At 34.7% G+C, this 16,235-nt stretch overlaps 1 protein-coding gene across 6 annotated transcripts in view; it reads left to right on the top strand.

Annotated features, from left to right (window-relative positions):
- Nucleotides 1-16,235, top strand: part of for (cGMP-dependent protein kinase for) — a 413,902-nt gene that overhangs the window by 384,292 nt on the left and 13,375 nt on the right. For all 6 annotated transcript variants that reach the window (XM_028302514.1, XM_028302515.1, XM_028302516.1 and 3 more), the window contains one exon: nucleotides 14,335-14,476. In XM_028302514.1, the coding sequence (XP_028158315.1) occupies nucleotides 14,335-14,476 (142 nt within the window). The remainder of the gene's footprint in view (nucleotides 1-14,334; nucleotides 14,477-16,235) is intronic.

Genomic DNA, 16,235 nt, shown 5'->3' with positions numbered 1-16,235 from the left:
ATAAATATCCGTTGGCCGACCTCATTTCTTTCTAGCAGAATTAAATGATTCGAGATAAAAATCGGTCAATAAACAAATAAAAAGTTGAGTGAAATCCACTTTTATTTTGAAAGCAAAAACATTCCGGTACTTATAAAAGTGAATTTACATAGTAATACAAGATTCTTTCAATGTCTAAAATTGCCGAATCATGCTTACATAGCCATCATGGCTGCTATATTTTTTGGAGATTCCCTGTGTAATTTTCTCTTTGAAAGTGGCTATTTTTGTGTTTCAATCTTCCAAATAAGACTTGTTTACGTTACGGGTACGATCGCCCCACGATATAAAATACAGTTCAACGACTTGTCCAAAATAGTTCCCGTTGATTTGAGGGCATGCGTTTATTTATTACGCCCTATTTACACATGTGTTGATGAGTGTCTTGATGTTTATACTGAAAGTACATGCAATAGCATAATCGAAGAGGTTTCAAAATAAACATTTTATCGTTATTGGGCTATGGGACATAAAATTTAAACCAATCTTGAACATAGTTACATCTTTCCAGTTCCAGTTAGAGATGTGTAATAAAGCATAGTTTAGGTATAATTTAAGGCATTACAGAATGAAGCTCATAACCAATTTCAAATATTGATTAGACTTGATTGGTTGAATTCCATATTAAAATCACAGGGCAAACTAGAGTTGGCAAGAACGTTGTATACAGTACGGACTTTTGAAGTTCGGAGCCAGCACAATTTCCATCCTTAAAATAATCTTACACCCGTATTCTCAAACGATTCTTGCTTAAGTGAAGCAACAAATCGAACGCACAGCGTTGAATAGAGCTCTGCGATTGGTTCGTGTGTCACGCTGTGCCTCCAACGCGCACTGTGAGACCTCATAGTAATGTTTGTGAATACGGGCGTTTGTACACAATGACATCTCATACTCTACGACTAAAGGCAGGTCTCATGAGCTTACATACAACTCATACAAGCATCTTCCGCTAAAGCCAACTTTCCCATATTGTTCACCAATGCCAACTATGCATATTAGTCCTTTGTGGGCAAGTTAAGCCCTATTGCCTTCTACAATGAAGCCAAGTTGTGTACAAAGCGTGCGTCTGCGCATTACCTAATGTAAAAGGTTACAGAAGGCTCCGTAATTCGGCTCTTTTTACCCGACTACGGCAAAGCAAAAGGAGGGTTATGATTTTGACAGGCTATGTATGTATGTATGTATGTATGTATGTTCATGTGTTCCCTCGTAACTTCTAAACTACTTATCAGAATTCGACAAATGACATATCATTAGAAGCGTCTAAATTGTCCGCTGGTTATAGGCTATATGGGGTTTCACAAAATCTAATGTGGCGCCCTCTAGCGGACAAAACATACAGAGTAAAAAAATAAAGTTAAGATAAATATGCCGTGTTTGGTATCATTTGAAAGCGCTTTACTTGTACATTTTGAATATATATATATTACTAGCATTTGCTTGTGACTTTACCTGTATTCATGGGCTGATTGCATATAATTCACATCTTTTCGTTCATAGCTTCTTATTAGTTCATCAATTTAACTTTTTTTAATATTATGCGCCACAAATACACTTTAACACCAAAATAGTACAAATAATAAAAAGTAAAAAAACTAAAACCCAACTACGACAAAAAACGACGCTGAAAAAGTATAAAACAAGATTTTCAGAATACTGAACTGAACAAACTTGCTAATGTAGTTGCATAGTAATTTTCATGTTTGGAAAGGCGTAGTCACACGTAACATATACCTACCGTAGCACTTTGACAACGTGTGACTACGCCTTTCCAAACATGAAAATTACTATGCAACTACATTAGCAAGTTTGTTCAGTTCAGTATTCTGAAAATCTTGTTTTATACTTTTTCAGCGTCGTTTTTTGTCGTAGTTGGGTTTTAGTTTTTTTTTTTAATGGGATGCTGAACTGGACTATTGTGCGGTTGTGGGTTCCAATCCTGTCAGAGTAACATATTGGGGTTCAGTTTGAGCACATATGCACAGGTGTTAATTTAAGAAAGGTTATTTTGTATTTTGGTCACAATAGTAAAAGTTCTGAAGCTAGGTAAGAGGTAGTGTTCACAAGAACATCACTACGCCGCGTGCCCCACCGCCCGCGCCCGCGGGGCCCCGCGCGCGCCTGTCACATCTCTTTTGTTTTTACATCGTTCACATCAGAGCAACTACGCAATTTTAATGTATTTCCTTGTAACAAGATATTCTTGGTAGTAAACCGTTTGAAACACGAAACAGCGTCTCCTTCATCCATAAGAATCCCGAACAGGTAGATACAAAATTTGTGTGGCAATATTGGATGCCTTAAATCTTACTAACTGGGAAATTTACGACTAGTAATAAAATAACTGGCAATATTGGATTTATTTATCACTTTTTCGGACAATAATTTATTATGCTTTACACATACCCGCTGCAATGGGCACTGCAGCAGATTGAATGGGACTCCTTTCATGAATGGTCAGTCAAACCCATGTGCCAAGTATATCAATAAAGTATACCATGTACTAATATCCACGTGTTCCTTTAGGCCGCTACAGGTTGACTGAGGATCACTGATCGCATTACGAGTATAAACCCTACGTTCAGAAGTTCAGTGTTATTTCGGGAACTCCAATGGCCTTACCAGTACCATTTCCATTGTGTCACCGATGACAGAGCAGGATATTGAACCCGAGACACTTATGCAAATGGGCTGGGCGTGCGGCCCATTCTTCAGCTTTCGTCCGTTGACATATTAGGATTTCCATCTGAGACTATTACGGCATTGTTCTTTTGTTGCGAGAGTTTATTAAAGTAATCAACTGCTCTGATTACAAACGATTTGTTTGGCGATTGGTCACGGTTTATGATATGCAATGAAAGTGCATTACGGTTGTTCCGCTCTAATAAATAGTATTGTCTTTCAAGTAATTGATGAGAGAAGACTGGACGTTCGTGCAATAAAACAATTAGTTTCTGTATTTATTTCTTCTTTTAGTTTAATCTACTTACCTACTTGAATTTTTCACGTCAGTAAGACAAGTGTAAAGCATAATTGCCATTTTTTACATTTTCAATAAAAGCACCCTAAAACGTCGTAACTGCACTTTTTTGTCGTACCTCCTACTCGGTAGGTACTCTGACTATTAGTTCTAAAAAATGTTCTAAAATTTATTTTGGGAGAGAAACTACATCAATTTCTTCTCTTGTATTTAACAACAACAATTAACTTCTTTCAATTCTTGTATTTAACAATTTATTTGGAGCAGCAAAGTGCATTTCAATAAACATAGCCTTATCAAAGACACTAAACATGTGATGTTCTTCTTTCATTATTTTTACTACCGAGTGTAATAAAAAGAAAGTGCACTATAAATATCTCGCTTTTAACCTAGTCCAATGACCGGGTCTCTATATTAAACTTAGCACACAGTCAGTCAAGTAATTCATTTTGTAGCACTCGATCTGACGTCCGAGAAAACAAACATAGTAAAAATAAACTTTTATTTCATGGCGATGTTTTTTTTTTACTGTCTATGTTTAAAGATTTTTCTTAACATAAATGTTACATACAACATAAATAAAAATCGGTGCATTCATGTTTTATTAGTTTTTTTACGAACTAACCTTCATTCAATTGAGTCCTCAATTTGAATTGAAGTCATCAATCAAATAGATCCACTCATTTATCTTCTTTAAAGCAAGGTTAAGGATCAACATGCTCTTAGCACTGGCATCTTTTTATTTACTTACATAGATTATGAACATTACTTACTCTGTATTACTTTGTTAAATTCATATTTTATGAATAAGCTTCTAAACCAATATTGATAAATTCTGGTTTATTTAGTTTTTAGATTCAAGCTCAGAGGGATTTACTCAGTAGATTTTTAGCCCTATTTAATTTTGAGGGTTTTATAACAATTCCAAAGATTCATAACAATTTAAACACTGGTTCTTTGGTGGTACCTAACTTAGGTTAAGCTCAAACCTAGGTCTCAATTCCCATCCCATGTATTGTTATCATTTCCTTGACACTGGATACCATTTTGATAAAGTGCGCGCGCGCAGACAGCAAACACGAACAATCTATTATGGTGTCTTGTAATTCTAGATGACCTGACATTTAGGTGCAGTCTCTGCATGTACGAGTACCTACATTTTTGTTGCAAAGACACCCTTAATATCGCTACAGTAGATGCTACAGTTTTTACCTTGATCTGTTGTCGTCTGTACATGCAGTGCAGGTATCCCCTTTAAGATATGTCTAGGACATTATTATGTCTCCAATAATATAACTTAATAATAATATTAAAGTGTCTGATAAAATTAAATATGAGGGATTCAGGTGGGAGTGTGATTAGAATTACCTAGAGATGGAAAAGTCCTAGAAAAACACGGCACTGAAATTACAACCACATTAAGAAATAAGCATTATCTAGTTTATTTATTTAACGTAAAATTTAAATTCAACATAAAATATGGTTACAAGCTCGAATATAAATGAAATAGGATGAATTTTGTCATAAAAATAGATCATAAAGAGAGTGAAATAGGTGAATAGGAGATGAAAAATATGATGTTAGCGGTGTGAAAAGGAAAAATTACGAAATCAAAGAATTCAAATTACCTATTTGGACGAGAACTTGGGTATACTTACGTAGATGAAAAGACTATTTACCTACTTATTTTAAAAGTGATTTTCAATCACGATCGATCGCCAAGTAAAAACCACTGATTGTGTTTTGACTGAGAAGGATATGCGCAATAACACAGCATGCTTACATTATAGTGAAAGCTAATTATTATGAAAACATACGCGTGAGAAAATCTAAATATGTATAGTTAGATAATAGAGAGTTCTAGACAGTGGTTAAACTAGTAGAAACTAGTATGTTAAGGTCGATACGGTTATTGCAGCAACTGGATGTATTTCCAAGAACTGACGGACATAACCTTAAACCGTAATTGAGTCTAGGGATATGTATGTCTACAATCTTCATACATTTGATTGACATTTGATAAGTGATGAGTTGATGACTCTTTGTATTTAAACGTTTAATTTTTGCATTTAGTACCTATACATATAGGTTTTGCCTGCGGCTACGCTTGCGTTAATTTCGGGTTTTCACAGAAAGTCAATCGCGCGTCTTATTATCAAAAGTACGGGCAGATTTATGTACTTATTTTAAAATTCTCTTTTTATTCTAGAACCCAACTGTATTTTTTATATCTAGTCTAGTCCTAGAAATATAACTTACGAAAAAGTTCACCATTGAAACTTTCATCCCGTATTAACGCAGCTAAACAATTGATTTGAAATTTATAGATCACCTATGTTTGATTTACTTATTAAGTTATTTTATTAAATAAAACTATCTAAGTACTCACTGCCATAGGACGTCCACTGCTGAACATAATAATATGCCTCCTCCAATGCTTTCCACGTTGATCGATTGGTAGCGGCCTGCGTCCAGCGCTTCCCTGCTACCTTTACGATGTCGTCGGCTGAAATGATGATGATGATGAGTACTCACTGACTGAACTAGATTATTCATTCAATTTAATTAGTTTATTATTTAATGATAGATCGCCCGGAGTCCTGCCAGCAGGACTTAAAGTACTTCCGGTAGGACGCAAAATTAAAAGATCACAGTTTCGTAAGTATACATTGTACAAATTTCAAATTTACACGAAAAAATAGAGTGTTTCTCTCTCTTTCACCCAATAGTGCCCAAGATCGAAAAACGCGACTAACCGTTAGTCGGAGCCCGATGGCGCACGAGTATACACGGGGGCAGCGCGTTCGCGCTCGCGCGACACATTTTGACGCGCCGGGCGTGGAGTCGGCAACATTTTGGCGATAATATTATAATGAATGTGAAGTATTCCAGCCTAATCAAACATTTATAATTTATTTCTTGTTTTTGTTTTTAATTTGTAGTGTATTTGTAAGTGATAGGTGTAATTTCTAATACAAAGTGACGTACCAAAGTAATTAATTTAAAGTTCCTTATTATAGTTCCTATTAGTTAAGTTGAAAGAAGATAAACAAGTTTATAATATATTAAGAAAAGTAAAATACTGGTTAAACAAAATGATTCTACGACATGACTTTTTATTTAATAAACACTAACCAAGTGTTTACTACTTCTGGTGAGGATGAGTTCAAATTTGAAGGTCACCGTACTGCTGGAAGGACCAGCAAGCAAACACGTACAAATTGCGTACTGCGGGCAGGACTTGCGATAATCTTCTGGCAGGACGTTTAGAACAAAATACCAGTCCTTCCAGAAGAGCTTCCAGCAGGACAAAGCACCGGGCGATCTATCATTAATACAACTTACATAAGGTTGCATGCGCGTTATATTATTTAGCTACTATACCTAATTACTAGTAACAATATGTAAACAAGTTGCAACTTAAGTAAATAATGGATAGTTAGTAAATTAAATACGTAACTGGACGGACGGACGAAATAAAATCTTATCCTACTAAATTCAGTACTAATATTATAAATGCGAAATTCAGTACTAATATTATAGATTTGGATGTTTGGATGTTTGTTACTCTTTCACGCAAAAACTACTGAACGGATTTTGATGAAACTTTAAAGTATTATTGTTTATAACCCAGAATAACATAAGTATAGGCCAAAATGTATGACAATCTGTGACAAACTAAATTTCACGCGGGTGAAGCCGCGGGCAAAAGCTATTGTTATAATACTTACATTATAGATCACTATTGCAAAATATTGCCTCAGTGTTTGTTTAGATTTCAATAATAATAATGATATAAGATAGAATGATATAAGAGTTTACGTGATTTTTTATAAACCATTAAACAAACAGTAAAACAAAGGCATTGTTGCAACTCTGTCACAATGCTCAAGTGCCTGCGCAGGATTTGCGAAATATACGGTCCACGCCTTTATGATAGCGTGGAATTGTAGAAGGACATTATTTATACGTGTCAAAAGACATTTAAAAATTGAATTAAATTATAGATGTAGGACCCATTAAGACCGCTATGCTACTCAATCTTTTCCGTAAAAGTCGAGACTACTCAAAGATGAAAAAATTACTTACTTGTTTGGCTTTATTGATCTCTATCACGCTCGAAAATGTGAACGGGTTAATTTGGTAGATTTGGTGAACTAATTTTTGATCTACTACTAGACTCTGGCCATAAACTAACCACTGGTTGATCTAATAGATAAGGCGTACTTATCTTGAAGTTGATCCATTACGGTACTTAGGTATAGTTTTCAATAAAATATTTTAGAAGAATAAATGTTCGTTTTCCCTAACAATTAATTGATACTTCCGCATTTACATAATGCTTAGCTAAACACCTGCTTCAGAAACATTCTTCAAATTCTCCGATATAAAAGACCTTACCAGATAAGGCCGAATAAGAACTATCTTTTTTTGTGACACAGAGACCATAGTTACTATAAATTCGAAAACGTTCTTTTTATGCAACATGTTGCAAATTGTCCCAATCACTCTCCTCGCTGCCATAAAGCCACAGCCTTACCCAACACGTACAGTGCTGACTGCTGACATTTGGATTCGTTCCTTTCACTGCATTCGTAATACTAGGAAAACGGGACAGTACTGAGATAGAACGGGATGTTTATCTCCTTAGCACGTCGTTACTGTTAATTGATGACGGGTTTATTTGCCTTATCTTGCTTCTGACGTCTGTCTGTCTTCATTAACACCAATTCAAAGCATTCACTTATGAACTATGTATAACTACACTCGCGAGCAAAACTATGGAATCACTTACATGAAGTTGTTTCCACGCGATCTTGTGTACTAACGAATTTGTTAGTAACAAAAAAAGTGGCACCACTTTAAAGATTAAACTTTTACCTTTAAATTGATACCAAATTCATTTAAATCACACCAGTATTTAAAAAGATATCCCGGCTGATGTGAAGAAGTAAGGAAAAAGACATGTATAAACTGTTTGATACGTCGCGAGTTGCGGCCTACTTACCCACTATAAAAAAACGTGTTTTCGGATTTTTGCTTTCACACGTTGATCCATACACATCTCCGCTTTTTTTGACACTTTACCTGGGATTCTACACCTACAGAAACAGCACAAATCGTTGCACTATTACAAGAAGGGCTCAGCCAGCGGGCTGTCGCACGTCAGCTCCACATAAGCCAGTCCTGGGTTTCGAAAGTTTTAAGACGCTTTCGGGAGACTGGTGGCTTTATCCCGAGACCAAGTTCTGAACAGCGCCGGTGCATATCGCAGAGGGATGACCGTTTTTTCATGTCAACCTCTCTATGAAATCATCATTTGAGTGGTATCGACGTCCAGCAAGAGCTCAGAAATGTTCGTAGGATAGCTGTTAGCGTGTGGACAGTTCGTCTAAGATATAAGCAATAGAATTTGACTCCAAAAAGGCCTGCCACAGGCTCGAAACTGACGGCAGGTCACCGACAAGCACGCTTTCAATTAACTCGCACTTATTTTGATGGGTAGGCGAGTAATGGAGGCGAGTTTTGTTCTCCGATGAATGCAGACTGTGTTTGCAGTGCAGCAGTTGAAGAGGTCGGGTCTATAGGCAGCCTGGGGAGCGATTTGTGCAGTGCTGGTTCGCTGAAACAGTGGCTTATGGGGGTGGCTTGCTCGACTTCCCATCGAGATGTGTACGAGCAAATTGAAAGCGTGCTTATCGGTGACCTGCCGTCAGTTTCGAGCCTGTGGCAGGCCTTTTTGGAGTCAAATTCTATTGCTTATATCTTAGACGAACTGTCCACACGCTAACAGCTATCCTACGAACATTTCTGAGCTCTTGCTGGACGTCGATACCAGTCAAATGACGATTTCATAGAGAGGTTGACATGAAAAAACGGTCATCCTTCTGCGATGTGCACTGGCGCTGTTCAGAACTTGGTCCCGGGATAAAGCCATTAGTCTCCCGAAAGCGTCTTAAAACTTTCGAAACCCAGGACTGGCTTATATGGAGCTGACATGAGACAGCCCGCTGGCTGAGCCCTTCTTGCAATAGTGCAAGGATTTGTGCTGCTGCTGAAGGTGTAGAATCCCAGGTAAAGTGTCAAAAGAAGCTGAGATGTGTATGGATCAACGTGTGAAAGCAAAAATCCGAAAACACGTGCTTTTATAGGGGGTAAATGGGCCGCAACTCGCGACGTATCAAACAGTTGATACATGTCTTTTTCCTTACTTCTTCACATCAGCCGCGATATCTTTTTAAATACTGGTGTGATTTAAATGAATTTGGTATCAATTTAAAGGTAAAAGTTTAATCTTTATAATGCTGCCACTTTTTTTGTTACTAACAAATTCGTTAGTACACAAGATCGCGTGGAAACAACTTCATGTAAGTGATTCCATAGTTTTGCTCGCGAGTGTATAATGTTAAATAAAAATGTATACGTGTATGGAAGAGCGGACTCCCTAACCACAGGCATTTTTTTTTTTGCTTAAATGGAGGTTCCAATCTACTTATTTAGGTACTCAAGAAACCTTGTAAACGAAATAAATTATTTTATTTTTATTATATGAATGAATACTGTGATAATTTTGTAAAGAACACGCAACAGTTACCAAATAGCTAAAGTCAAAGTCAAAGTCAAAATTTCTTTATTTGTTTGGACTAATAAATAGTTCTTACAAATCGTCATTTTGCTCTTAAGGAGCCTCTACATGTCTCATAATCTTTTTACCCTACCAGCGCTTCGAGACCAACATTTGGCAAGTGCTGAGAAGATGCTGAAGGTGCTAGATTTTGACAGCTACTTAAAGATGTCAGGCAGGTGACAATGACAGATGTCAATGTTGAACGTCAGACGCTTGTGAAAATTCGCGCCAATATTAATAAGTTAGTCTTTTGTTTACGGTCGCCGCATATTTACGAATTTTTGTTGCAAAAATCGCACTTATTGAAACCGAAATGCTTCACTATTTAGCTTAAAGTGCTGTCCGTCGAATAAATATCTATCTTTTATTAATCAAAATGATTCATAGCCCGTGGTAAAAATATTTATTTTTTTAATTGTCGGCATACAAGTGGCCTCAATGCAGTACATTTTTATAGATCAAACGTAACATGTTGTTTTTAATAAAAATAATAATAACCAATAAATTTAGAAGAATAGCTTGTTATTCTTCTTATGAATAGTGATATGCCGATTGTAGATTTATTATAACATTTAATTACTACCTACATTTTCTTACGAGATAATATTTTTTCCGATATTTATGAAGGCTCTACAGTAAAAGTTACCATGTAGTAATATAAGTTTTCCCAACAAATAAAATCTGTATAAATATCCTAACAAAATCCGAAGGTTGTTAGAATGCATTTAACAAGGTTAAGATTCCGATATATTATGTCAACTTCTGTTAATGTAGGAAGTAAATGATTTCCTAGATAGAATACGAATTGCAAAATTCTTGAAATATCGTTAACAAGAATTCTGTTTATGCAGTTCATGTTTTTATTTTTGCAATAAGTTGTTTCGATTTAAATAAACTCCAGTGTCCAAGTTGGTAAAATGACAGTCACTGTTGTGCCTTTGTCATTTTCAATATAGTTTATTTTACTGTGAAATAACATTTAGCTGTTTTTGCCAAGAGCATAATATCTAAACTAGAAATCTTTATTAATAAAGTAAATAATAAATCCACTTCTCTTATAACTCGCACACTTGAGGATCTAATTATCAGTGATTGTCTTTATATAATTATTAATCTATCGTAATTGATTTTCAAAACAGTTGATGGACGATTAATTAGTACATTAATTAATTAATTGTATCTCAAGTCTATGTCAGAATTTGGTATAAAAAGTTGATGGATGTCGTGTTGTGAGAAATCAATAGAAAAACTCACTCGATTACTGAAGAGAAAATTATTATACTTAAAAGGTGTTATTTTTCACAGGCCTCTAGATACTATTAGTAATCAACATCAATATTACTGTCATTCCCTCCTTCGGTAATGATATTCTAAGGCTGGGTTGCACCATCTTAATTTTACTTTAGTAAACGTCAAAAATCTGTCAAACTCCATACAAAAATACCGGTTGTCGTTACAGTTACGGTTAAAGTTAGGTGGTGCAACTCAGCCTAAACTCTACATACAAAATAGCCTTGTCGCACTATAACTGTCATTCCTTTATTCCGACCACCACACTGTCAAAAATGTCTTTACTTCAATGCAATAATATCATAAATACAGATATTGTAACTATGGTCTGTTTGAAAGACTGACAATGGGTGCACTGTATATTTTGTATTAAAAACAGAAATAAAAATACTGGCACGAAAATTTGAGCAAAAAAATCGGTATACAGCTAGAGCTAGGTTCCAAATAGGTCACATGTGGTGACCGTGAAAATTGTAATGCTCTAAGCAATTTTCGTTCGCAGCCTCTGTGGCGGACAGTTAGTGGTACTGTTTTGTTGACGGTACACAGGCAGGTTGAACACGTTAGTTAGGTATAGATAGCAAAACAGAATTATAGCTTGCACCACATTACCCTGTTTAATTGCTAAAATCTTTCCGCTGAAAATTTACTTAAGTGCAGATACGACGTTGTTCTAAATATTAAAAACGAGTTGGTAGTTTAACTAAGCACTCTTGCTCACGAATCCTACATCTATTATTTATGTTTCACTTTTAAAATGTAGGTAACATTGTTTATTTTCCTAGGTCGTTAGAGAAAACTGCCGTTCAAATTATGAGGTCAAATCAAACTATTTTTAATTGATTTTTAATCTAAAAATTAAAAGTTTACTTGTTGCCTGTCAGACAATGACAGTAGGTATTATTTAATATTTTTAAAACCCAATAAGATTTTGATCGTTTTGATATCGATTAAATCGTCGATTTTTGATAAAATATTCAATCAATCTAAAAATAGATAGACGTAAAATCTATTACATTTCATAACACTATTGGAGTCAAACTGGTTTTAGTTCAAACCTGGTGACTCATAATAAGGAAATTAACACTTGTCTATTGAAAAACCTGTTTTTGTTCACTTTCAATTAGTAGGTGTAACCGGATTGATTTAAAACAGTGTAAAATTCATACAGTTTTATTATTGTTATTTATGTAGGTAGGTACTTAAACTTTATATTTTCATTGCAAAATCGCTCCTATTATGAGCTACCAGTGCCATAATGTTTACTTTGATTTGTCGTCATCCGTAAACGTTACGTCATCTAACATTTAGCCATAAATAATGCACTTACGTCATTGTTTGTTCATCATCAACATGCTTTAGTTTTCATAGCGTTCTGAAATTGATGAATAAGTTAATAATGGACCATTATCTTAATGAAAATATTTTATTTTCTTGCTTGTTTTTCTATTGTCTCCCCATGTCTGCCTGGCCATTACTTTTATTTCGATGCAACTTTTAGGACGTGACGTTTCCATCAACAATTTCCATTTTCCGTTTCTCTAAAATGTCCCATGTTAATGAATTTTGAAAAAAAAAATCTTTGGTTTTATTTACCAGTCAGTAGGTAACCTACGGATTTTAGTCATTCAATCTTGCTACAGGTTCGCTCCCAATCCCACTGTCAAGACATCTTATCATCTCAATTAAAATATTCCTCACGTACTTTTTTGGGTGCATAATGCTTATTAAACAAAGCACGTTTCTGCTCTAGTAAGAGGCTCGCTCACTTCTGTGGTAATATAAAGTTTTCTCGAACGATGTCGACACAATTTACGTAGTCTAACTACGTCTTTATTTGCAATGTATGTATATGCACTTCTTTTGAACTGCAAGCGGGATAACAAGGCGAATTGTTTGATCTTTGCGATCCTAAATGTAACAAACAACTGACAGCAGTTAGTTAAACAACCATTTTTCTTAGCATCTGTTGTTTTAATCTGCTAGTATCTTGGTCGACTAGTTTGTTGATTGATTATGGTAACATCATTGGAACTTAATTAGGAAAGGAATCTGTCTGAAAAATTATGACATGAAAAACAACCTACTACTAGGAATATGATGTATTACTTATTCTAATTTTACACCTTTATAATTTATTGAATCGTTAATCTTATCATTTAATTGTTACGTTAACCATTTATAATATTTACAATAAAAATCTTGACAAAGACGAGCTTCATATACCTATTTATGTTATGTAATCACTAATCATCTATATTTTTATGTATTTATGCAATTATTTGTTCTTTATAGCACAATTTGTTGCTTTGATAATTTAATTATTAATACAACTTACGTCACGGACTACTTAAATAAATAGTTACATGATTGCATTATATTGTAAGTTATAGTTATGACTTAATTTTTAACAATAAGAATTAAAATTGGTACATATAATATAATCGTTCCCGCATACCACAAACTTTGTCAGCCGACAGTTTGGTCGTCTTCTAGTTTTTATGAAGAATCTGCTGATACTTGTGTGGATGGCCGTGTGTGATAAAGTCAAAGGATTCTGAAACGTCATGTGGCAGATATTGCAACTAATAACCCAGGTTATTACTTAACATTTTCACTTGACGCTTCTCTGTCATAGCTGGGACGGTTCAGTATTGGTCAATTTAGGACAACGGAATGCGGAAGAAATGTAGGCTACAATGTACTAATTGTCACTAAAGAATCAGGGCAATACTTAAAGAAACGATTAAGGATAATAATAACATTCTTCAGAGATTGTAATCGGTGGAAGATTCCATAATGCTCACGGCAGTGGCAGCTTTCTACTCGTAAATGCGTAACGTTTACTCAGACTACTGTGTAGGGTTCCGTGATGCACTTTTTCTACATGTAAATAAAATTGTTTGTTCGTGTAATAAAACTAAGTCAATGTAGCAAAGAGTTATAGCTTATGAGCTCAAGATTCAAATACATAGTTTAGTTTGCTGGGTTGTTATTAGCTACAAGCATTAATTTAAGATAAATTATCAATTTCTCCAAGTTCAATTAAAGCTCTCCTATGTACCTATTTGTATCTTATAATTGTTATTTTATTACATTTAGCCTTTATAAGTTGGATGTAAACAATTTCTCTTCGCAAAGAGTAGTGTTCACCGCAGTTACTGCCTTACGCACGGGACAAGAACGGTTGAGCGCCTACTTTTCATTTAATTGTAGTTATAGGTTGTACCTTATTTTGTAGGAGTTGTAGAGACTTAGGTCTATTTATAGATTCAAATGGGTGAGGTGATATGTATGTATATGAAAAAAACAATCTACTTACTAGGGATTATCTATAGTCTATATAAAATTTTTAAAGTGATAAAGCCTAATATTCCCGTTTCTTTGTCCACAGCGTCCCAATCTTCAAAGATCTACCAGAGGACACGCTCATAAAGATCTCCGACGTGCTAGAAGAGACACACTACCAGAACGGCGACTACATCATCAGGCAAGGGGCGCGGGGTGACACTTTCTTCATCATCTCGAAGGGACAGGTAATTTGCACATTGTATTTTGCACTTACGACTTTCTACGTCGGAACTCGGAACAACATTTTATTAATGCAATATTTCAAGGGTATTTTTTGAAAGAGTATGAAAATGTTTATTAATGCTAGCTTTAAAAGTATAATTACGTGAAAAAATATCTCAAGATACAATTGAAATATTCAATTCAGCAATAAGACCGATGGCATGTGGAGTTCTACAATTCTTAGAAGTGCTAGTTTCATATGTCAACGAGTAGCAACCTAATATGTAGTGGTTGTTAAAAAGGTCATTACAACGTGTATGTAGTAGTTTATTACGATGACGCGATAATATAAAATATTCGTTGAGCCATCTTCTCTAATACGAGAGTAAACAGTTTCACTTTCGTTTATATCAACTTTCCAGACTCGTCTGCCTCGGACGATGTTAAGCCTAGTGCACACTAAGAACACAGACTTTGTGATAATAATAGAGAAAGAATTAAAGATTGAGGTCAAGAGAGATACATTATTTAACAATAGTCGATAGATTTCAGAAAGCTATTTTCATTATATTGCATTTTTTCGATTAAAAAAAACATAAAAAAGGCGTTTACTGCGTTTGTCACTCTCAAGCTCTCTCATCATCGCCATCAGCTCATTTAGACTCCACTGCAGGAGAACGACACTCATAAACCTAGAAAAATAAAAATACTCATTATAAACAGATACAGACAGATAATAAAACATGCCAAAAAATAGCTAGTGTATACCATTCTGTATTTTTCGGCTCTGTATTTTATAAACACAATTCTATGGCCATCATAATATTATTTTGATTACAGATTACTATACGTCATAACAATTGCGCTTTCAAAATGTCTTTTATGACGCAACATTTCTTTCGGTCACGGTTGCAAACCGTAGTTATTTAATTTTAATAACTGATTTGAATTACATTAGCTTTCTAAAATGCGGAGATAGTTCACTTGGATATTAAGTTAATATTCATAAGCACTATACTAGCTTCCGACCGCTGCATTCCCGTGGTGTTTCGAAAATTAATAGCGCTGCAAAAGAAATGATAGAAAACTTAAATTTACTGATTTTTCAGGCTACGTTTATATAAAGTTTATGGGTCTGCGTAAAGAAATAAATGTTATTCTTGATAAAAAAGCTGTAGTTATTTCAAAATACCAGACGACGTCGTCTTTTATATAATATGGGCAATAAGTTTTAAATAAATATACGTAGTTAATGCAACTGATTGAGAAACAAGAATCAATCAATCACATTTTATGATACGAGTTAGAAGATGCAGAAGTATAATAGTGAAAAGGTCACTGACAAATCGACACACTGATTTAATTTTGTATAAGTGGTTTTCGTCTGTCTGTGTGGGTAGACAGTTTAAGTTTATGTAGACCCAGTGACTGTATAAGAGGTTTACCTTGGCATTTAACTGAATGTATATTTCTGCAGATTTTTGTTAGTGTCCATTATTTATTGCATTTTGTTGATATTCTTTATTAGTTTTTGCTTTGTGCATGTTAATGACCGTTATTTATTATCCTATAATTAATTTCAGTTTATAGATCAGTAGTTTATTTGACTTTAACACTGACTGGTAAGGTCATATCTCCATGTGTTTAAACCCACTCATATCTTGAAGTAAATTTCCATAATTAGTTGTTAATTTAAAACCAGAAGTTATCAATCTCATCATAAATGTACCTAATATTTATTTCACATTTAATTGTTATTGCCAGACTGCAAGTCACATAAAA

Source organism: Ostrinia furnacalis, unplaced genomic scaffold, assembly GCF_004193835.3.
Source record: "Ostrinia furnacalis isolate ACB-3 unplaced genomic scaffold, ASM419383v2 OfSCF1131, whole genome shotgun sequence".
Taxonomy (NCBI): domain Eukaryota; kingdom Metazoa; phylum Arthropoda; class Insecta; order Lepidoptera; family Crambidae; genus Ostrinia; species Ostrinia furnacalis.
The sequence above is the reverse complement of the archived record's forward strand: the minus strand, read 5'-3'. Positions and strand labels throughout refer to the sequence as shown.